This window comes from Opisthorchis viverrini (assembly GCF_000715545.1).
Source record: "Opisthorchis viverrini unplaced genomic scaffold opera_v5_398, whole genome shotgun sequence".
Lineage (NCBI taxonomy): Eukaryota > Metazoa > Platyhelminthes > Trematoda > Opisthorchiida > Opisthorchiidae > Opisthorchis > Opisthorchis viverrini.
This window is the reverse complement of record NW_008752057.1, coordinates 232,746-257,601: the sequence shown is the minus strand read 5'-3', so window position 1 is coordinate 257,601 and position 24,856 is coordinate 232,746. Positions and strand designations below refer to the sequence as shown.

The window sequence follows — 24,856 nt, the reverse complement described above, 5'->3', positions numbered from 1 at the left end:
ATCTAATCTATACTTAGGAGGATCACTAATTCATATAGATATGATTCACTTTTTCAGACAATTTTGATGGTACGCTAGAACAGCCATTCCAGGAGAGAAGTTAATAGTAGCAGCACAAGAGCAATCAAAGCAAAACTAGTGGGGTTTCGATATCTCAATCCAAACCTGTGGACCGGTTTGGTATTAGTAAGCAACTGCTTGTACAATGTCATTTTAACCTTAGTAACAGTAAAGTTTGCAGATGGAAAGACTGCTAGGTCCCTCGGATGAATGGGTTGCATCCAAATAGATTATGCCAAGCAACAGTGGTCAAACCACTGGACACCTGCGTAATGTAGGCATCCACGGACAGCTCAGCTGAATGTGGCGCTGCGCCCATACCCTTCGCGTCCGTATGAACCAACAGAATGGGCTCGGCCGGCGTACGTTCGGCGGCCTGTCACAAGTCATCAAACTGCCTAAATACGATAATATAACGGTCGGTACCGGTCAATTCCTTTGGACTTCAACGTGTTCCCATAGCTCTCACAGCATAGTTACCTAGACTTTCTTAGGGCGACGCACAGCACCCACCTGCTGGACGAACTTCGGGAATTGGGGATGTACTCAGACTGTCGAGAAATTTCCATTTTATCGGTTTTTCGGAAAAAAATTTGAGGCGAATTCGCTCCAACATTCCCAAATGCCGCACTGGAATTCATAAAAATGTCTCAACTGAACGTCAGCAAATAGCCAGCTGATCGTTTTATGGACTATATTGCCAACTGTGTAGCTGATTTCCTTGTAGTGATGATGCTTCCATAAATCTACTTTCTCTGTATACACAGGAGTGAAACTTGCATCCATGAGATTTTGGAGAATGTCCTCTGGGTCAAAAATATGTGCAGAAGTCTGAGAATTTTATTTTAGGGGTCGGTCTTCCCAGGCTCAACAGTTTCTTGGCAAAGCCTCAGGTCCTTCTGCTCTCTCATTTTGCAGCTGTTTTGTGGCTGTCAGCAGTGCTCTAACTGTAAGTCAGCCAGATAGGTTTTCACTCTGCTTTGGGGCAAACGAGCTATTTGGCACAGATTATCCTCTATCGGTCATTTCTGTAGCTACCACAAAATAACTGCTTTAAGTGGGTGTCAATACACACTGTGATGGTAGTGTTATTAGGGCAAAATACCTAAAACAATGGAGATAAATGCTCTCATATCAGTGAGCTTTTTGTTATCCGCAAATATGTTTGCTTAAATCCCACCTCGTGGGCCGAAAATTAACGAGTCCACCCTGTAGTCAAAGGATATCTAGCACATATTAAATAGTCATCACCAGTTGAACAAATGCCCGAATCCACATATGAAAGACTCAGCGGGAACTCAGCTGAATCTTTCAGTTTTGATATATATATATATATATCGCGATGTCTCGAATATTTTAACGACTGAAACATGAGGCGACTTGAGGTTCAGCACATGCACTTGTCTAGAATCATCAAAACCGAGAGATTTAGCTGGGTTCCAAAAGGAGTCTCTCGAAAAACCAAATTAGTTTGCAAATGAGTGTAGATTCACTAATTTCGAGCAATCTGGTTTCAAGCAAAACATATGATTGACGGAAACTCGTGGACGGCGCCTATCTGATGGGCCCCAAGAAGGGTGAAACCGGTCGTGGGCTGTCGAAGAGTTTCAGCTACCTTCAGCAACCTTACAAAACACGTATGGTTAATTGGTGTTATAGCATTGACACAGACATTTTAAGATGGAAACAGTCCAAGAGTCGAACATATTGTCCTCTTGGAACAGCATGGGAGTCTACGTTACGAGCCAACCAAAGGCAGAGTGCACCGATGCGGGGTAATGGAGCTCACGGCGGTCAGAACTGAATGATGATCACTCAAAATATCTTCCGCCTCGTTGGAAGACATTTTGGTTAGTTTTGATCCATAGAGCAATGACCACAAAAAGTCAAGTTTATCGCAGTCGAATTCTGGATTGCCGGATAGCCACGGTTCCTTTCTGCGTTCATTGTAGTGTGTCGGAGCACAGCGTTCAAACGGCGCAACTTTAGAACTACAAAGTATCCTCCAACATTACCTTCAGACATTTGCTTGGAATGTTGTACAACCATACGGATTGTGGCGTTACGAATACCACAGATCATTCAAGATTTTAAGAAGCCATTTCGAAACACCACAAAGCTTCTGTAATCTGTCGTGAAATAAATTCGTATGCATGTCTGAATATTGAGATTTTGAACGACAGTCCACCTCTTCTCACCTCTCTCAGATGCGACGTACAGTAAATGTACCCAACGCGGCACTTTACGATACCCTTAGTGAACTAAATTTAGTTGATTTGTTACGAGTGGCGCTCATATTTAGACAAAAATGATACACGGTTCGCAACATTTGGATCCAGTTTATAGGACAATAATAATGGAACAACTTGGCTCTTTTTCAGACAAGATCGGGAAAGATTCACATAATTTTGTAGTCTTTTAATCTTACATTGACTCTGTTGCAACGAAAGCGGAATATTATGAGTCTTTGATTATTCTTCGTCATCTAAATACGAAGTATCAGGAACACGCAACAGATCTCCGTTTTCAAGAGACGCAAAGCGAATTTACAAAAGCAAAACATACTACTCGCATGCCTCCCGACCAGTAGTATCACCGTTACACCAGTATTTGACGATCAAGCAATCCAAATGAGTTCGTAACTGTTTTTCGGTCCTCAGTATCTAAATATATTGATAGAAGCTCTTATGTCGAATGTTCGCACTGGCCATAAGCAGCCGATGTTTGTCAAACTACAGAGAAAGTCTTTGACTAATATCAACAATGTGTACGTGTTTTGTAATCAACACGGAGACCAAAGAAGAAAGCAAATTTCAGCAACAGATGCCTGTTGCCCAATATGATGAAAAGCATGGGCTTTGAATGCTTCATCGTGAATAAGATTTTTGACTGCATCAAAGGGACTAAAGTTCAAAACTACAAGAGTTTTGTGTAAATGGCTAGCTTTGAACCTGTTGAAGTGTGGATGAGAGCCAATAAATGAAGAATGAAAAGAGCTAATGGAACACCTCGGCTTCTTACTTCAAGCAAATGGGTGTGCTCGAAGTGCTTATCTTGAAAATTTGACCCGCAAGACACGAGTCTTAGGGTTTACTTAGAGGCCCTACCAGAAGCCAGTGACTTGATAGTTTGATCGATTTGTTTGTACTGGACCGGCCCAGTTCGTTGGCGCAATGAACAGACTTCTCACTCATGATCCTACCATGCGAAACATATGTATTTTGAGCCAAAACGGACTCCTGGTAAGCATTAATTGTACTTCATTTCCGCTGGGTAGTCTACTAGCGAACAACAACATATTCCGTGTGATCGGAGTTTTCTGTTTTTAAGATCTATATTTTCTAACCTACCCTAAGTCGATAAGGGTAGTATCGTTTCTTACGTAAATATGCGAAATTTGACCACGCAATGGCAAGACTTTAGTGCCTCCATATTCCTCTTGCAGCGGACAGCAAAACTTTGACTGCAGACCTTCTCATATTAGCTTTCCTTATATGGTTAAACTTTTGGAACGGCGTTCCAGGCAGTGTACTCAGACAAGACCACAACAAAAGGGGGTAGCTCCAGGTTGCTGCTCTTAATAACCAAGCTTCACGTCGATTGGACGGATGCGTCACGTGCGAGCTACGGATTAAACGAAGGCATGCTTCCATTGTTCACTGTGTCAGGGAATCTGCATCGAGCATATAAAGCTCGATGCTTATCGACGTTGATGAATATTCTACCGTGACATTGTGGCACATTCCGAGATGACTCTATAAATACAGTTATAATAATATTTCTTCACCTTCATGAAGGACTACCAAAAGTTATCGTGCCTTCTGATATAGCATAGTGAGAAAATCAGGGAGTCAAGGACTGAGGTTGCCTCACCGTCAGCAAGATACAACAGTTTGGGTTCATTCTTCAGTAGTCCCCCAAATGTATTGGTTTAACTTGAACAGGTGTATTCACGGCATTTAGATGAAGTCGTTCGTCTATGAGAACCGAAATCTATTCAGTGATTTGCGAATTCTCTCTTTTTCTGGTTTTGAAATTCAACCGATTGCCGGCAGAAAGTTTTTGAGACGTCGAGTCAAAAACCTAGTCTTGTTCCTTCTCTGCAACAAATGTTTTCACTATATATATTCTTCAGCGGACGCACAAGTCAACTTCGCAAGACGTGAGCTGTTTGCTGTCCGTCGAAAAGTTTCATGTTCTAAAATCAACTTTTCGGAATAATCCAATAAAACTGTTATCAAAAAATATATGACAGTTTTATTCAGATAGAGAACGAGTATTTCTGAGGCGGTAACTGCTGGTATACGAGTGCGTAAGCAACCTAATAGACTCACGGTAGGTATTAGTTCGTATGTCATCTAAAGGTGATAATAACTCAGCTCACATGGAATATATATGTATAAAACAAAGTGTGGCTCAATTAGCACTTGTAACAGGGTCTGCTTGTGTGTTTGCCCCACCGGAGAATGAGTCTGTCGAACCAAGAATTCCAACCTGATATGGATTTGTCCGCAAAACCCGATGCCCTGGTTTTGTGATTCGGCAGCTGAGTGAAATATAGGGCAATCCGAAACTGTCTGAGAGAATCAGCGGCCAAAGTTTCGAATGCATCTCAACGACCTTAAAATGATTCTTTTTGATCAGTCTCATTTTTAGACACAAAGAATTGCAACTTAGGGGAGATGTTGCCATTAATTATTGTAACCACTCTTGTGACAATTTATATGTTGTTCTAGTACTCCGCAATGATTTATTCCACGTTCTTCTAATGGTTTTTCTCAAGTTTGTTCGTATTGGATTTCAGTACTGTAATATCCTGGTTGTAGCAGTTTTAAGAAATGACACACTGATATACAGTTACACCCCATCTCTCAGATTATTGCTTTCCAATTTTTACCCTCACATCAGGTGTTCAAAATCACGCAAAACACCTGTCTCACGACCATCCACCACTCAGATTTCCTTTAATTTTCCTGAGGATTTGTAAATAAGTGGTTGGTGTAGCGACTTCACTGAAAATATGCCTGCGTAAACACCCGTACTCTGGCTGGTTAATGATTCAACACTCAACATCTGAAATGTTTTCCGCATGTGGTGGTAAATGAACTCACTCTGTTTGTGTTACTATTAGGGCAAGGTGTTCTTCTGGAGAATCTAGTTATGTATCCTTCAAAAACGTCATCCAGCAGGTAACCACGAAAGTGTAGTGGCTAGTAGTGGAAAGCATTTTCTTTATGTCCTATTTTGGTTGTGTGTTGCTTTCGGGTTAAAGTCTTACAGGCTTAGTCCTTACTAGATAGTATTCAAGGATTATGCCTATTTTGGAATAAGCACTATACCGCATCAAAATGTGACACCGCGTCACCTTGATTTATTTGAAAGACACAGAAGGGAGACACAATATCAAAGAGGGAACTAATTCATGCAGATCTAACATAGTCAGTTAGTAACGAACCACAATGTGTACAATCCAGGTACAAAATTAAGTAAAGTTTAGTCATTCACAGCAACTTGAAAAATGTACATTTCTTAGGAAAAGCCGGTCTCCTACAGCCAAGAGTCAAAATGACTGCAACAAATCGACTAAGTAGATAGTTTATAAAAGGAAAATGCTAAGTGGAAACTAATTAAGTGGTACCAAATTCATTTCACTGCGTGGGGGTCGTACATTCTATTACATGACGTTCGAGAACTGCACAAACTGAAACTTTAGCCGTGTTTTTTCGTGTTTTGCTATTTCATAGTTTAGATGATAACTATATCGTCTGTTCAGGTGCAGATGCCGTTCTTCACTCAGTGACGAATATATTTGAGACTTAGGAGAAAGATTAACCGCGTAATAAAATATTCTGAAATCCTAAACAATGGAGTAATTTAGGATGAGGGTGACGCTCCAGCGAAATACACTCAGTTGCAAACTAATTTGGTTTTACCTGGAACCCAACTAAATCCCTCATTTATGATGTTTTCAAGCAATTGAATATGCTGCACCAGGCGCCTACCTGATGAACCAGTGGCCACTAAAAGTTGTTTCAAAGTCTTCTATGTCTAGGTGGAGACCGGCTGACGTTCGGTTGTAAAATATACTACCTCTTTTTTGACGTGTGATTTCAATTTATTGTGTGGGCTTAGCTAATTTAGGAGGATGTTTTCTCGAAACTTATCCGTCTTTGCTTCCCAACGGATTGTAAGAAATGTGAAATCTACAATTACTGATTGCTTGATCAAAACTAACAACACTGATGTTATGTCTGGAAGACAATGCTTCAGTTCACTATTCCAGATAAGTCAGATGGCTTTTACGGCTTACGCGCCAGTTTTCTAAAATGACCCATCAAAACTAAAAACATTTATAGACGTATTACACTACTCATAATGGTGCCTAAAATTCCTCGACAAATCTTGACCCGTTTCGCCTTTCTTAAGGTCCATTAGGTAGACACAATCTCCAATTTTCCGGCAACCTTGTGTTCTACTTGAACCCAACTTGCACGAAATTAGGACAATACACTGATTTGCAAACAAGTTTGGTGTCTCGAAAAACCAAATTTGTTTGAAAATGCGTATATTTCGCTGAAATAGTTAGATTGAAATAAAATTCCATGCAGGGTGACTGAAATTATATACCACGCAACACATTGCTTTTGAGGCCGTTTAAGAGTATGAAAATTCGTTCCCATTTCATCCTAGTTAGAGCTCACCAGACGGGGGTGCTTTGAGTTTTCATCACCCATGTGTTCTGGATAAGAATCAAATTGTGCCTGAATAACGAAGAGCACTCAGTTTCAAACCGTTTCGGTGTTTTACGGAAACTACGCAGCACCTCTCGTTTTTGATACCCATTCAGTGAATGTACTGCATGAAGGCCGCCTCATGTTTCATTTAATACGATGTACAAAATATCAAAACATATTTTCTTAACAGTGCATTTTGTCAGTTGCAAACAACTTTGTGTTAAGTAGGAGAAACGTTTGATGAAACGAAGGAGAACACGCCTACCTGACAAGCCTCAAAATGAATAAACACAGTAATGGTTCATTAAAGGATGTTCGGCAAACTTGAGTAGTGTTCAGCCAAGAAATTTCACCACACTGTCTCGGGTACCGCACCTACTGAAGGAAGAGTTGACCCCTTGGAAGCAACTTTAGTTAAGCAAGCGGGCTTTTAAGCTAAACATCCTAGTAGCACTAAAATAGTTTGTGGTTGATTGCATATCGTGAAATTTTTCACCTTGAAAGGGTATTACTTTTGCGATTAGCAGAGCATTCCGTTAGGTGTCAACTTAGGTATCAACTTTAAATAGAACAGTGCCAGCATTCCCGATTTATATTTCTAGATTTGAAACAAACTAACCCGGCATGTACGCAAATGTGTTTCTGTCAGTAGAATTGTTCATAACAAGGGAAAACAAAGCTGAAGCTGAGAAACGGAAGTCAACATGCAGTTGACTTTGGTTATTATAAAAACTGACTCACATTACTGGCCCTATGCCAAGTTGAGGCACATCAGAAACCTAAAGCAAAGTTTCACGATAATGTTTTTTCGACGCCTTACATCTAAATATTACAAAATGATACTCCACTAACTAGATGTTTCCATGGGGGCGATTGAACTGGGTGAAAAAGGTTTCTATTACATTGTTTCTTATTGTTGTTAAATTCATCTATCCAATGTAGTCCGTTTATCCAAGCTTTGGCAGTTTTGCATATATTGTGTCGTCAGTTTGGCCTTCAAAGATCGGCATGAAATTCTCGTATTCGGGGAGCGATTTTATGCACTGATAGCTGTATGGTAGTTGGATGTACGCCTTCATGACTACAAAAAGAATTGCGGCGTCGTTTATTCTTCCACCTTGGATCGGAAACTAAGAGTATATCTTCTGAGAATATACATGAAAACCAGATGTCACATTTCGAATACAGATATAGAATGGCTCACTTTTGTCTTAGCTCCCGATCAAAACTCGTTTTTGCATGGATTGTACCGTCTTCAGAATTGATCCGGAAAAATTCTGTGTCTGTGTTGTCCAGAAAGTACTCAATTTTTGCATTTTGCCCACTGTCTTGATCAGAGGCCACCACTTTACTGATAACTGTGTCAGATGGTCGGTTTTCTTCTATAGAAAACTGAAATAAAAACAACATTGAATAAAGAATTAGTGGTTTACTTTTATGGTTATTAATACGGATAACCTTAGATATCGAGTCCACATGAAATCCCAGACGATTACACTGGGCAAATAAATGACCTATTCTAGACAAGAGGATAAAATCTCCAACAATTGACGACCCAGATTTGAACTGAACAAATATAATTTGTTGCTTTAGGAGCAAAGAGATAAAACTATGAATTAAGTTACACTGCCCTACCTTAGAATTCACCAGAGTGGTTTCAACCAACGCTTGCTGTTTTACTCCGTCACTTCATTTCATCAGTTTTAACGTTCACCGGGATAACTGCAGTCAATCAATCGAATTATCGGACCCTCATGAAAATGAACATAACTGAAGTTTAATCTTATCCTGCACTTTGTATTTGTGTGACTGTTGTTCCATTTTTAATTAATTAGTGGATCCACAGCCACGTGGCCACCTGATACGTGTTGTGAAGCTGTTACAGTTTGCGCAACGCGGTTGCGACCACCTGAGATACTTTCACAACTGAGGGTCTTCCTTCAACTAAGAACCATCAGTTCCGGAAGAGAAGTAGCTAAGTCCAGAATTGCTGTGTTCACTGTGAACCCATGGACATACAAGCGAAGCGGTAGTACGGTCAAAAATCGTTTACACAATGTTTAGCGTACGCTACACCCCCATCACTGTGCGCAGGGACGAATTCGACTAAAACAGTAGATAGCAGTTCTTATGTTGCCTATAACGTAAATGATGTAAACTAAGGCGAGTTGTTCCTGGTGCCAGTTAGACTGAGTTAGGTGAAGAATGGTTCGTGCTTTTTCGTAGCTTCAGCAAGCTAATTTAGGACTTACAATGAGTAACAGAGAGAATGCGACCGAGTTCAACAGACAGGAAGCGGCATTAATGGAAAACTTGAAAATCTCTCGAGATATTTCCTGAAAAGAGTTAGGAAAACCAGAAAGATGCTTTGAAAAGAAGACTGATGAGTGCATGAGTTGCGTAAAATGTTCCAAATCTTGAGGCATATGTTAGGTAGCCCCATAAATTTATGAGCCAGCCATTCATAGAAATGCGCAGTAGTGCAGTCTACTTGCACCAGAAGCTGAAACGCGCAAGACCTGTTTATTTCTAGCCTAAAGCTAAAAGTGATTCACCACCCTACGGTGTTCTCTGATACCATTTTGTCAATACACAGATCATCTGGCAACTCAGGGTGTTGAGTAGATGACATGGCTACAGGGAAGAACACTGAATATTCACCATACTTATTTCATGGTTCGTAGTTGCAATGTGGGCTTGATCATAGGATGTGACATTGCGTAGCTCGCAAACTGCCAAAATTGTACCAGAGTACCTGTTGGAAATATCGGCTTATAACCGAGGTGTAAAAGTAAGAGTGCTTGAAGAGCCCATGCAAGGTAAGGTACCAGACAATCGTTCACGTAATCAAGCAGTCGAAAAAAGTCACAAGTTACTGACGACTTTCTTGTCAACTTTTTGACAAATTAGATCAAAATTAGGTAAGCAAAATTGAGGGAAAGAGTTTATTTTGCAATGAGGTAGTCTGGTTCCGGCCATGTAGCTTNCTGGTTCCGGCATGTAGCTTCCCAAACTCTCCTACTCTTGTATGTTCCTCGATTTCTTGTGCATCTAATCAAAGATTCTACGTATTCAGGGGACACATCTTTGTTTAACTTATTTCATTTTTGAAGATGCTAAGTAGGAATGGGTTAAGAACGTGTCGAAGCGAAGTTTGGCGGTACCAGCATATATATATTTCCGGTTTTCGGATGTCGTTAATTTGGTATGAAATTTTCATGTCTGTGGCCCAAGCTTTAAGTATCGTTCCGATATGTAGGTGATAATGGACAAACATCATTCATTTTTTCGCAGTTACGTTCTTGGGGCTAAAAACTACGATTGATTCCGCACGGAATACCCACATGGTGACTTTTTCATTAGACACAACCTTCAGAGTAAACATGGCGTGACTCCCTTAAGTAGACGAACGGTAATCTCGGTTGATTAGACATCTAGAGGTTTCTGCTGGAGAACCTTCCAGGCTGGAAAAATAAAAGAATATACTAACGTAGTGGAGGAAGAAAAATCTTCTGAATTGTGACAAAACTTTGAAAGAATGAACGAGAATCTCTGCGGTGACTGTTGGAAGAATCGCCATAAACCACAATGGTAATTACACTAATGATGTTTTTTCTCAGTAAGCGCATGTGTTCGTTTCTTTTTTCTGGGATTGTCGTGACTTTCTAGCTTTCAACATCAAAGAGCATTCGCTGTCCCAACTAAGCTGAATCATTCATAAAAAATAGGAGTTTTTGTCCTCAGATGGAAAACAATTGAACATAAACCAACCATATGAGTATATTTGTGTAAATCAGTGCCTATCAGAGACCCACATGACTGTCTTTCCACATAAGTTTGTTTGGTCAGTAGATAAATCGCAAAAGCGTGTGAGTAGCGCAATAAAACTTGGATCACTTGATTAAATTTAACAACTAGACGATGCTTTTAAATGTTTATACGGAGTAAAGTAAGTTGCTGAACAACAAACTAGATTCTTAGCTGTGACTTTATGAGAGATTCTCGTGCCGCCTGGAAAACTAACTCCATGTACCAAAAAAGGACTGTTCAGTAATCTCTCCCGTGTGCTTGATAAGTATGTTTGTAATTTTAAACATATGATACACACCAGGAGGAAGTCCTCATGAAGTTAGTGACCACTTGGAAATCATGCTATTTACAGATGTCCCCCCAACAGCCATCCGTCTGTTTTCTTTATCACATTGAGATGTGAAAATTCAGGTGCGTCTGGCGTGTGTTGGTGGAGTGGTAGTAACATGCTCACCTTCTGTGCCAAATGTTTGGATTTAAAACCCCGTCGTGTCCCAGGATGTGTGCTAATAAGAGCGAAAATCGTGCACCGTGCTTCCACTTTTGATATGGACTCACCTCTATCATTGCACCAGGTCAGGAGGAGGATTGTTCAGACAAGAGTGGTGTTAAAGTGGATGAAACGTCTGTATACGGCTTTTCATTATAGATTGATTTTGAATGCATGGCTTCATAGCCTCTTATCTCCAGCCCAGCAACCAATACCAAATGAAGTGGAGAGAAATCAGCGTGATTGTGTCCACTCTGCACAGTGCAGAAAGCCAAATCATCCTGCGGCAAAGAATAACCACTGGTCGCGCTGAAGCGAATAATCAAACTATTTGGTCTGCTTTTGCTTGTTCAATTTACCCTTAAACGTCCAGCGCAACCGACCTAAATGGAGCGGCCATGGTTCTAACGACAAACCTAATACAAATTCATTCAAAAAAGATCACTTTAAAGGGACCAATTTATTTTTACAGAGATTACTTTGCCGAACAGTTAAGTTTTCGAGACGCTAGTCAGCGAGTTCGAAATTCCTTTGAGCTTCGAGTGATGCCTACTGCTGATGGTTCCCGAGTAGGATGAAAAAGCTGCACAGTACTTCTCAGGTTTTACCATATGTTCGCTTAACTTGCAGAGCGGAAGCTCCATAAAAATAGGTCATTTTCTCTCCCCATCAGTCAGTCACCCAGAAAGTCAGTCATAAATGAGACCACAACAAGTTCACTAGAACCCTCGAGGTTAAACAAACGATGGCTCCCATAGGTCACATAGGGAAATGGAGCTGCGTGCTTTCACCTCGTTGTGATTAGGTGCATTCTTGAGTTTTTTGAGTCATTTCACTACCTGTACGAGCCAATTGTGGAGAAGTAAAAGTGTTCAGCCCGATTAAAAAATCAGTACTGGTCCACCTCAGTTCACATGTTCACTAGAAAGACAGGAAATTCGAACTTATGAGTAAGAAGTTTTGAAATGTTGGCGACGAGAATATGACGGAAAATTTAGGGTGGACGCGTAGTCTGAACGAAATATAATCGTATCACCTGTAAGGGCCAAAAATCACTCGCTTCGATCTTTTGACCTGTCTTGAGTCTCGAAAACCAAGAATGCAATAGATAAAACCTGTCTTTGTTGTTATGCGTAAGGCGCTGTAATTTTATTGTGAAATCTGGAAACGAACTGCACAAATTTTACCCTGGTTGCTTCATATGTGTCACATTTGTTATTGGCTAATAAAATGAATATAATGTACAGTGGGCACACAAGTTAATGGTGGAAGACCAATTTGGATATGTTTTAGAAGACTAGTAGGTAGTATGTTTTTGTTATATCTGGAATGTGAAAGATATTCATTTGCTTGCATTAACAACCCGAAAGCACTGACTTGATGGCGGCTGAGGTCATTCTTTGCTACAAAGTGAACAGGGAAGTTTACGTGATCAGAACGAACGATTTTAAACCGTAAGTGAATTCAGGAAAATGTGACAGGTAAGTTTTACAGTTTTCCGGTCTTGTGACCATATTCCAGGTGTGATTCTAAAACATCCAGGCCTACATTCTACCGGGCGCCATATGTTTATCTAAATGTCTGCCATATGTGCACCAAAATGGTACAAGTCTACTATGCTATTCATTGCGTGAAATCAGGCGGGTAGCTACATCATTCGCGACATCTGGGTGAAATGTGTAAGAAAAGCATACAGTTGGATGCTGATTTCTGGCTCGGATGAAACTACTCCTTTTCTTCTGGTTGCCATAGATGGCGCCTCAGTGTTGCTGGAGAGGGATTATTGCCAATTTCGTAATAAGAAACGAACACAAACGATGCCTGAACTAGCTTCAGTGAATAAAACGGAGTAGATTTAACAAAATAGTGCATAAACCAAACAAAGTGGGGAATGGCATATCACGCGTCAGATAATATGCTCCACCCATCCAAAACAAGTCGGGTGCCAACAGATTTGCCTCCACCATCTGAGAGGATCTACTGTGCTTTTGTGGCGCCCGTGATTCTCACTGAAGTTAGATGCTGATATGGTGCGTGTATCATGACTTCTCACATGTCTGCCCGAAGTCAGCAGCAAATCTGGCTGTTTGGCTGTCGTCCCGCGAGTCTGCGGACGACATGGCTTAACACATTGAACTGCTGAGTGTGAGTAGTATTTATGCTCAAATCAATTTTTCAGAACCAAACAAAATTACCGGTGTGACGATAGGATGACACGCCTGCGTGATCTTAGTTTGATGCAGCTGTAATGGGAACCCAAGTCTGACGGGAATGGATATCGTCATGTTCAAATGTTATGTTTTTCTTATTTAGGTCTGTAAATGGAGCGTCTTAAATCTCACTCCGGACTATGATGTACAGTGCTAGAAGTGACTCTTCGTGACTTCCACTGAACAGTAAAACCTGGTGAACACATTCTCACGGCATACTCATGTGCATTAGGCGCGCTGTTTAAGCGGTGTGGAATACTGGGACATTACACACATACTGTGGGTTATTTCTTCAGGATTTGAGAGCTGGAGCCCTTAGGTGCGCAGACTGATACCGTAAGAACTGACCTCCACTTCTCACGCTGCTGTGTTCGTCCCGCCAGTTTACGCCGAGTAAAGGGAGTTCAAACGGTTATACATGCAATTAAAGTGTTGCTAGTTGTTCGTCGTGGAGGTCTGTCGGTGTATTTCAATGTTATATACAGACACTGAATTAGCTACTCTATGCATGCCAAAGCACTTATAGGCATTCTCCGCCTCCTGTATAGGAAACAAATACATCATTAGTCTACGTTAAGCAGCCATGCTACGGTCGTTCGACAGCAGTCTTGTGTTTACTTTTAACACTTAGGACTATTCACATTCAAGTGTGGTTATCCTCAATCCTGAATGTGTAGTGTATTGCTAGAGGGGTGCTCATCTTCTGAATGTGTCAGTGATAGGTCAGATGTCTTACATGATCTCCAAAGTGTTAGATGAGATGTGAGAATGGCTGATCCGAGTGATATGCTTCACCGAAGTAAAGCTCGACGAATTCTTTATGTAAATGTGACCATTTTCACTTGAAGAAATTCTCAGAAAACTATTTTGAAAAAAATATGAGCAAGTCTAACACGTCTAAGGTGTGCCCAAACGGGATCGTTTGCAACTTGCAGTCTCACTGTGAATCGAAAAGAGTAAGCTGCTATCTGGATTTAAGAAATATTATCCTACACAATCTTTTGACATTAGATTTTGTGACTAGTGATACCCTCTAACCTATAAGTAGTTTCTCTTTTCCTGTATTAGGTTAGACGATGCAAATGAACTACGTTCGACTTCATCATTCCAAAAAGTGTGGCTGTTAACTGCATTCATTCGGAAACTCGGTGCATCGGCGGTTTGTGCAGGTACTGTAGATTGTCGCCAAGGTGTGCTGTAACCCTAACTGAAGTAGAAAGGGACTGACGAAGTTCGGACGGAAGTTAGGGCAACTGCGTCATTTCTGAGCGCCAGTAAGATGTAAAAACGTTTCGATAAATACGGTGCATGTTTTTTCTACCCCGTTGAATTCTTAATTTTCTGTTTCACCCATAAGCTGTCTTACATTCTACATCATACCACCATTCTCCATTTCAATCGGTCACCACGTTGGTTAGACGAATACTCAAACCTCATCTCAAAACTGTTTGGGTGCGTGAATTAAGCCCAGAAATATTGGTCGAACGTATGACTAAAATCAACCAAACCCACCTGTGTACATTTGAATACGTCAAAGCCTGCTCTCCATTCAAAGATGGAACAACTTACTTGGTAAACTGGCTGCATGAATTGGGGAGCGTTATCATTGATGTCTTCAACATGAACATTGATGGTGAAGCTCGAACTAAGACTGGGCTCGCCAAAATCCGTACACACAATCTGTCAAAATTAAAAGGGAATGAAAAAAGACGTTACAGCTGTGGACAAAGCAAAGCAAATTAACAAAAAGCTGGTTAAGGGTTTAGCGGTCTGAAATATTAATTATAGTCTCTGCAGCCAACCGGTTCAAAAACATGGAACTGAGAGAAACAAACTAAGTACGTTTAACTGGCGAGTGAGTGCGTACCGAACCTTCTACCTTGACCAGATTGTGGCCCAGATGTGCGTCAAATGTGCCGAATCGAGACCAAATTGATTAATGTACAGTAGATTCTGGGGTAACCTCAACCTCCAAGCTTGTACTAACAGCACCGAAACTGCTTTTGGGTAATTATTCTTAAGAAGACTTCTCCATTAGAAAAATGAGCGGAAAACTAAACTCTCTCCCCATTTCGAAGTAATTAGGCGTTCTACGGCTTTACGAATTTGAAGCAGCTTTTGAATCTTGGATGAAATTTTTAGATCCGCTTAAGCTGACTAGTTTAGCTTATCTGTATGCTTGTAAGTATATAGATCTGTCGTCCTAGATTACTGCAAGAGCATTTATGATGCCGGTCAGCTTATGTCATCTGAGTAACGACGAATGCGTAATTTTTTGCATTACCAGAACATTAAGACAGGGTCATTCATTGAGAAACATTCAGAAGTAACAACAATGACAAGTTTAGTGTACATTGAGTTTCATAAGTTATGGGATCCATCCAATGGTTCAGATTGATCGGTTTTAATCCGTAATCCAGCTGTGACCTGTTCCTATAGACATTACTGTACAGTTAGTTACCTTAGGTCAAATTTATGGTCCAAGCAACAAGAGCCCACTGATCTGTCCTAATAATGTAACATGCAACATGTAACACATATAATCAGCGTTTCATGGGACAACCGATGAACTAATACGAGTCCCTACTGTGGGCCCATGAGGAAGGGGTTAAATTACCTATTTCGGAAACGCAAACTATTTCCCTCTTGTGTCTGGGCCGTGCACCTTGGAGGGTGGGACTAAAATGGAAGAGCAAATATTTTCTCTCGGGTGGATTTGCATTTCCGAAGAGTTTTGTAGTGACCGGCCTCCACTTACTATTAAGTTCTATCAAAGCATTTTATTATTTCTGTTCCATATTAGTTCAAATCTGTTTCAGATTAATTTAAACTTAGCTAATCAAAACAAAATACATGACAACACAAAGGAAACTTACCACGACCTGTTCGAGCACATTCCTCTCGTGGTCAAATCCCCCTACTGTTTTTAGTTCAAACTGTGTTCTCGAAATTGGATTGAAATGAAACTGTCCGGAAATTGTAGCCATATGGATTTGGTTCGTGCCGGATGACGACTGAAAGGAAGACTTTGAATTCTGTGCCTGATAATTGGTCATCGAGTGACCGTCAGGTTTTTTGTCCTGTTTCAGACCACATTGCACTTGTCCACCGCTTCCAGTATCCGGATCATTGACAGCAACAAAAGCTAACAGAGATGATGCTTGGCCTTGGCTACTGCTGAAATGATCATTTGATGAAAGCAGCAATGGCTCGTTTTCGACCGCAACCCATCCGGAAACTTCTTGGATGTGCAGGTCAAGTGTGTTTTCGGCAGACTTCTTTTGATCTCTCGTTCCTCTAACACTCATATCCAAAACCGGTTCGACTGTAATAAAAGGTGCGACATCATTTACATCTGTGACCATCAGGTTCACCACAGACTCGTCGAAACCCGGATGACCGGCCTCATCGCGTGCCAATACCCGAATCAAGTGATGCTTGGAACGTTCATAATCCAGTTTACCATTCAGAATCAACCAACCACTGAGGGGTTCGATTAGAAATGGTCCAGAAGAGTTTTGTACTGTTCGGCTGGTTTCGTAAGCGTTTGGCTGCTTTTTAAAGTTACCGGAATAGCTGCTTTCTTGAACGCTATCAGCTAGGCTGTAAATAACTTTTCCGGCTCTGCCTTCATCTGGGTCATAGGCAACCAATTGGATTACACGTCTACCCTCAGCTGCATTCTCTGGGATCGAGATTGTGTATGTCTTGTTTTGAAATACCGGGTGATTGTCGTTCTCATCTGTTACGATAACCTAAAAAGTTTGAAGAAAAAGAAGTATTAATCGTCAGCTTACTTATTATGTACACAAAAGCTAATTTTATCGAGAGACCAAAAGTCTGGATGTGAATCGTACCGAAAAAGTTCTCAAGTTTCCCATGAAGACCTCTGACTTGTATGTTTCAGAGGCAAGAAGCAGCTGTTTAATCAGTGTTAAATATGATTAGCATTGTGCCAGCCATGCTTAGGGATAAAATTGTACGTTCAGTCTCGCAATAATGACTGTCTCCTTGAGTAGCGATTTTCCATGTATAAGGCCACTGCTTGGGCTCCAGTCTGATACAATATAGACGAAGCGAACTAGTCATGAGAGTGGACTCAGTTTATCATTCACCTAGGACCGTCATACGGGTACCAAAAAGGTTAACACCCGTTAATTTGTATATACTAAACAACGGGTTTATCTAACGGAGAAGCCAGACACAGATATGACACCCTAATCGGCAGCAGCGTCGAAGCAGTTCAGAAGACAGTAAGTGGCGAGTCAATGGTTGAAATCTAACCATTGACGTATTCGTTCTGTTCACACCAATTTTACTGTTAAAGGAAGATAGTGAAACTAACATTTTGGAACTAATGCAACGGACTGCATGTCATGTTCTCCCTCAGACTTTGTACGAAATGCGCATGTATTTGTCCTTCTGGATCCTTTCTTCCTACTGGGTGTGCATTTTCTCTCCAGAGATACGTCTAGTAAACAGCTATGCTGGATAGCAAAGCCTTAACTTCACTCACAGGCACTGAGAGGTAACTGAAAGTGTAAGCCGAAAAATAAGTAAGGTTATGTAGTCAACATTCCTTAAACGTAAAAAAATTGAACAACGGGTTCTCTAATCTGTCTCGCTAGCAAACATGGCCGATATTCATTTCGGATAAAGTGTTCCACGGTAACTGGACAACTTCATGCCGTACATATTTGGACATCCACAAATGATTTACGTGCAGCAAAAAGTGGTGTTGCGTGAAATTCCCCAGCACCATTGTAGCCATAGGGGGCTAACAGCAGTGGACGAACAAGCAAAGGTCCCGCAAGGCATCAGAAGTGATGGAATGCACAAGGACATCGCGTTTATTGACTTGAAATAATTCGTACTTCAAGCTGTACCTAGTTCATGCATAACAACCAATAAAGTATTTAGGACAAAGATCGTATATACCGGTCGAAGGATTACAGAACTAAGATCAAGTGTCTTCGTTCAAGTAAACATGGATAAAGTGGAGTCGTGGGTAGAAATTTTGAAGCTGTTTACGTCACAACCGTTTGACAGTAGTGGCCAGCGGTCCTTCGTCGGCAGAGCGTGGAAGGCTCGATGAACATACGAACTTCCTACGGATTCACAGATTCGGGTTGAATGAACGAACATTGAACAGATCCTCTTAGATAGATTGACTCTCGGTACAGTTTTCTCAAGATGGCGTCAGAATTAATCATGTGACTTACACTAGCCAAGCGAACGACCGCCGCGGTAATAATAGACCTCCCTGATGTGGCTGTTAGTCAGAATGTGTTATGCTCCTGCATAACTGCCGTTTAGTATGCTCTATGTACTCTGTTGTGCAACAGCAGATGAAGGATAAGACTACTGTTGTTTCAGAATGCACCGGCGGATTGAATTTGAGATATGTAGGCAGCAGATGAGTAGATATTAGACACACTTTAAGTGAATCGTCCGCGAATGTTTTCCAAAATGTGTGATGTAGGCACGGATATATTCGTATGTTCTTTGAAAAGAAGACTGATGCGGATGGCTTCACTTTGGCTGTGACTGGTTTGGCTTCCTCAATTACAGCAGCCATTTGTCTTCAGATGAATCGATCCGGATAATCACTGTCCTGAAGCACGCTAGCTAGCGACTGAAGTCTGGCTTTCCGAACAAATTTTTGATGCCTTGTCAGACAGACTAACTTCAGTTTATGTTTTAGTGGGACGAATCTGCTGAACTTAGTTTATTGTTTCATCCAAGTCTGTTTCCAGTAAGGCAAACGTTTATTTGAGCCATTAGTGGCTTTCAACTGGTGTAAGTTCAGGAAATGGAAGGAACCGTTGTTTTCCTCTTTGGATGTAAACTGAAATCCGTTCACACCACCGACAGATATAAGAACTTGGCTGTGATGGATAATATATCGTCTACATAGTGTCGGTAGAAGTACAACATTCTACACTTAAGCAGGATTGGTTTTCAAGGTGTCTCTTAAAGATACTAGCTTGGATTGAGCCGAATGGAGAACAAACTGCGATACCAGCTCTTTTGTAGTCTTTCACTGAAGCAAAATCGTGCATCGAAGTGCCTCGCAATGATGATTCCTCTTGATCATTGGTAAGGACATTTAGGTGGATAATGTTTGTTTAGCTTAAGGGATAACACAGTGTTTTGTCAGTGAAACATAAAAGGTTCTACTAAAACATATGTCTGGGCTGGTCGGGTGGTAAAAATTGTGGACTTTCATTTCAACGACCTGAATTCGAAACACGTATGAGGACTTTTAATTTGTTTGGCAGCTTCCTGATACTTTGCAAGAATGTTGTTTCAGAGTTAGAAACGTGAAAATTCTTCTAGCTTTATAAATTTGGTCAAACCGGGTTTAGGATAAAATGCAGGTTTGCGATCAGTGCAGATGAAATCTTCTTGAGGTTTTTGCTGACAACTACTGGAAATCACTAATGGTCGTTCGTACATTCCGTTAAGTATTGCGTCCTTTGAAAGGAAATATCACATTCTTAAAAAATGAGACATGACGTTTTGAAATTCCATACCTGTAAATTACTTTTCACTTATCGGATTCATCATCGCAGTTAGCACGTTTATTAACGTTTATTGAAAAGATGATGGGAAAGAATGTGAGAATCCTGATACCTAAACTCTGGAAAGTTCTCGAGGAAGGCATCATGAATACAGGAATCAACTGACGTCTTGACGTAAGAACAAAAGTGGTCGTGTCTACTTCCGTCATAAGCACATTCCTACTAGCTAAGTTTCTGATTCTCCCCGACCGCAGGATGATAATTATTAGACTATACTTTTTCAGATGTCAGTGCGTGAGCGTTAGAAGTGTAATATCATGTTCAGCTGCTCCCGTTTAAGCTTGTGATTCTCAACTCCACCTGGTCAGATAACGGCGTGTCCGAAAGGTGTTCCACAGGCGGACGGTGTGGTTTCACATCCCATTATTAATTTCACATTGTTTGTCCTAACACGTGGAGGATTGTGGTCAGCACAAGTTACCATATAATATCCAGGCACATTCTCGGGCTTGCTTCGCCAAACCGCACAACAGTTCTGCGACATTCGTTCGAACCAAAAGAGCTGAACATAGTTCTTTGTTTCGTTCTATCATACACGGATACGCGTGCCGTACTCCTTCTGCTATTTATCCCCACAAGCATGCACACAAAATGTCGCTCACTAAGGACCTGCTCTTCCACTTTAAATGCCGAAAGTGCGTAAAATTTAGCTGTACGCTCTGCTATAAACATTTGGGATGTATGAAGTTTTTACGTGTGCACTAACTGATATAAACCAAGAACATCGCGAAACTGTCCGTTTTCGGGGACGAAACACTGAATACTCACAGTCAAATGGTGAAAAGCCTTTGGGAACTGAGTATTCAAGAGACGGCTTGATTTATGATATACATATCTGCATATAGTCTGCCTACCACATGGACCGCTTCTCTAATGGATGATAAAAGTTCATCAGCCGGGCAAGCACTGTGTTGACAACAGCGCATGAAAAAATCATACATTGGTAGCTGGTGCTACTTTTTATGACACTCGAATCATTCGAAAGTTACGATCTATCCGATGCAGAATGAAATGAAAAATAACCGAGGAATAAGCCCCGGATACCTATGCTTCTATGAAATACAAGTTAGAATAGGGACCGTATTCCACAATCAATTAATGCGAGTACCAGGGCGGGCAGGAACGAACAGATATGGAGTGGATCTTGGTTGTTAGTATTTTTATAACCAGGGCGGAGGGTAAACGTCCTGTGCGGTTGTTTTCTGGCCTGCTTGGTTTCGAATGTTTTTCCTTGTAAAGCTGACTACTGAATAAGGATGGACCCACAGCATAGTGCGCAGCTAAAGTATTCCCCTGTGTACCTGTGTGGCGTTCTTACGACTCTACTAGTTTTGAAACCAATCATTCTATCAAAAACCATCGGGTGGTGTGATACAATGAGATCTTGGTGAAGCTAGGTCTCATGCCTTGCGTGTACTGCGTCTGGAAGCCAAGATTACCTTGGGTTATGTGCAACGCGCCAAAATTAATCTCACAAATGCATGCTGATCAACAATACAGCGAAAAAGACCCTGACAGATTCTACTCTTTTCAACGTAATTAACATTTAAAATAAAATGATAATTGTTCGGCTGTGGCAGCCTTTGTCTGTTCCCATTTTGGCCAACCGAAAATATCAGTTTTACGGATGTAAAAAGCAGTAGCCTGGAAGTTGACAAAAAGTGCGGTGAACTTTTGGTACATTTGATTTTCCCATAAGCTCTTGGCAGCAGATCTCCGTGTTGGCAATAATCACAGTCACCGTAGTCCATACACCCTTCCTCCCAGAGTTGTGTTGAGGCAGAGTTGAAATGTGGTGTTTTACGCTGTCTTTGAATTGTTATCTGCGGACGAAGCACTGTCATCTAATCAAGTGAGTAGATCACCTCCAATAATGGATACTTTTCCGTTACATGTGTTGGGAATGTTCACAGCCAACCGGTGAGTAGTTAACCGTAGAAAGTTGGACAGGCTAAATCTAAAATCATGAGACGCACTCTTGAGCTGAGCAACTAAGTTAAGATGGTTATCAGCCTTATGCCCAAGGAGTGACCACCGTGTTCATACTCATTAAAGCGGCCTTGGCGTTGTCTCTAATAAGCAACTTAACTTCATTTCACCCAGAGTTTACACTTGAAGGTTGATGCTTTATTTTATACGGCACGAACAATTTTGGACGTTACATTGCGTGACACATACTTATCCGTCCTGTTCTGAGCACTCAAATGAGGGTAACCTCAACGACCAGATTTACGAGCAGTACAATTCAGTGAGTCTCCGAATGAAGGCTGTTTTTCTCCTAGAAAATATGAGAAAATACGATGGCTTTAAACAAACATGGTGGCGAGTTTCCAGGGTTCAAACTCTTACAAATATAAGGCATTTACCAGATGGCAAGGAATAACGCTCGGAATGGAAGTTAGAAAACATCAGAAAATAAGATAGCTTTAAACAAACATGGTGGCGAATTTCCAGGGTTCGAACTCTTACAAATATAAGGCATTTACCGGATGGCAAGGAATAACGCTCGGAATGGAAGCAATAAGCATGCTGTACACAACCCGAAATTCGTAGTGAATGGAACTGCACTTGAGAAGCCGTGGGGTAAAATGTTAAATGCATGCTAAATTCCACAGTAGTTACTAATGAAAAAATCTGGAATAACAAAGCCTTATTGGAAATCGTTAAATCTTTCGAGAACAGAGGTGACATTGATAGCAAAATTATCCTGCGACACACACAACGAAAAGAAGGGCATGTTTCACTATATGGGGACCAAACTGAACACGTCTAGATTGCGACAGCCTGCCGATTCACCCGATGAGTGGAGGATTTGAAGAGATAGGTCTGTTTAGGATATGATCACCGCGTTTTAAGAGGGACGAAGGATCCAATAACATGATTAGTTCGACTAACGCACTAATTCATTGCCCAATGTTAGTTAGAGGGTCTTGCTGATTAGTATGAGCTTTTGTGTGTTACATCTTGTATTCTTGAGGGTTCTCTGTCTCTCGGTTTAAAGCCCCTTAATTGAAAACTTCCCCTAAGTGTCGTGGACCTCTCTTCAGTTTGGCCAATGTATTTCACATTTAGGTTACATCTTTCGATGCCTTCTTTTCACTGATAACAGAGCACAGCAACAAGCGTTAGCTCGGCTGATCTACAATTTCACAAGTTCTGTGCGTTCTACTTCACTCACCTTGGAACTATTCGCATTTTCCAACCCCTTGGCCATCGGTCGCTGTGGCATAAAACACTGTCCCTTTTTCACCCGCAACAATTCCCGACCAGTGGGGAGCGCCAAGATTTCTCCTTCTCGAATCGTACACACTCGTTAGCCGTGTCCAGGGTCCTTCGAATGACTTCAGATATCCATGGTATTCAAGAAATAAACTAAGTATCGATCCATTACCTAGGGTAACAGTGTCCTGCTTAACTGAATCCTAATCCGATATCTCAAAGACCATTTTTTGCATCATTTGAGGTCACTGGTTGATCAGCGTCCTGTGTACAGAGGGTCTTTAATCGGCTGACTGTTGAAGAGGAAGTGGGTCGATCCAGGCTAGGCCGACAAACTGTATGAAATCCTGCCTTAGTGAGTTGGCTTGAAGTATCGGTAGTTTCTGGTTTCCCATCAGCTACATATCACACGGGCTTGTAGAGTTAGCTTATCCGAAAGTGATTTCATCTCCAGCTTGAATTTAATGTGGAAAACACTTGTGAACACTTGTTAAGTTCACTGATCTTTTCTCTTTTAGTGAGGGCATGAGGACACAATGCCAAAATATTTCCGTCCGGTGCAGGAGTCCGGCGAAGACATTTTGTTTAAAACCCTCCACAGATACATTAACTCAAATTGGAGGTCCATCACCTGCCTTTGAGTAGAAAATGAGGGAGGTTCAGACATGATCGTACCCCCACGGTTTGAGTGACGGTAAGCCGTGTTTTGGGAGCATGGTGTCTACCAGTAACAACTACTTAACTACTTATAAAGGGTCCCTTTCAGGTACATTTGCACATCACGTAGAAGTTTACAAGGATTTCATTTGGTCCACCGAAATCCTGCTCTTTCTTCTAGCAAAGCTGTGTGATTGATTTGCAGCCAAAAGGTGTGATATAACCCACCGAGAATCAGGCCAGATTATGGGGTGAGTATAGCACCCCGTCTAACAGCAGTCTCATGAGCGCACCTGCCTTGTGGAGTTTGGCTGGCCCTAGAGCCATGGTTGGATTATGATTTTGCGGTTATCAACGCGGTCTATATCTTGCCATAAATAATTTATCACAGATCTTAGAAACTCACAGAACTTCAATATTACTGTCGTTCATCACATATTCGATTTTACAACTTTCATTCTGCCGATGAGCTCCATCTAGCAGGCGTTCATTCTTACTCGGGTAAGTAGTCGTCCTACCTTTATCCTCCTTTGTATTAACCATACTGATAACCGGTTTTTTTTAAAGATTTTTACCGCTTTTTCCTCCATCGATACAATGGTTGAAACTGTATGCAGTTGGAACCTAAGAAATGTGGCCAGCTGCAAACTTGGCTTCCCTCCTTTCACTAGGAACAATTTATGAAACACAGATTTACTACTAAAGGTTATCGCTTATAACCTTTAGGTTTACAAAAAAGTGCGATTCCTACTCTAGCTTGGAGTGTCTTTACTCATCTAGAGACGGTTAATGCTTTTCCATAGCTCCTAAAACTTTCCTGTTTGTTCAAGGTTGCATTGTTGTCCGTGAGTAGCCTTCACTGCTGCCACTTGGATTTTGGGTAACTGAAAGTGAAGTCTACGCAGGGATGACATGTCAAAGGTAGACAAGTATGTAAGTGGGGCTGGGGACTAGTACAAGCAAATGTGACAGATGTGTCACCCACATTCTTACAACCAAAACACTGAAAATATATCAGTGAGTCATCATCTTGTAAGGATTTTAAGCCTTGTGGAAAGCGGAGGGGAATTTCAGCCATCGACAGCTGCTTGC

General features: G+C 41.2%; 1 protein-coding gene across 1 annotated transcript in view; it reads right to left on the bottom strand.

Moving 5' to 3' along the window:
• T265_10723 (hypothetical protein) overlaps positions 1-24,856 on the bottom strand; it is a gene marked incomplete at both ends in the record, with an annotated part of 92,346 nt that overhangs the window by 26,696 nt on the left and 40,794 nt on the right. The window contains 3 exons of the mRNA XM_009177183.1: positions 7,999-8,252; positions 14,817-14,984; positions 16,181-17,059. Coding sequence (XP_009175447.1) covers positions 7,999-8,252; positions 14,817-14,984; positions 16,181-17,059 — 1,301 coding nt within the window. The remainder of the gene's footprint in view (positions 1-7,998; positions 8,253-14,816; positions 14,985-16,180; positions 17,060-24,856) is intronic.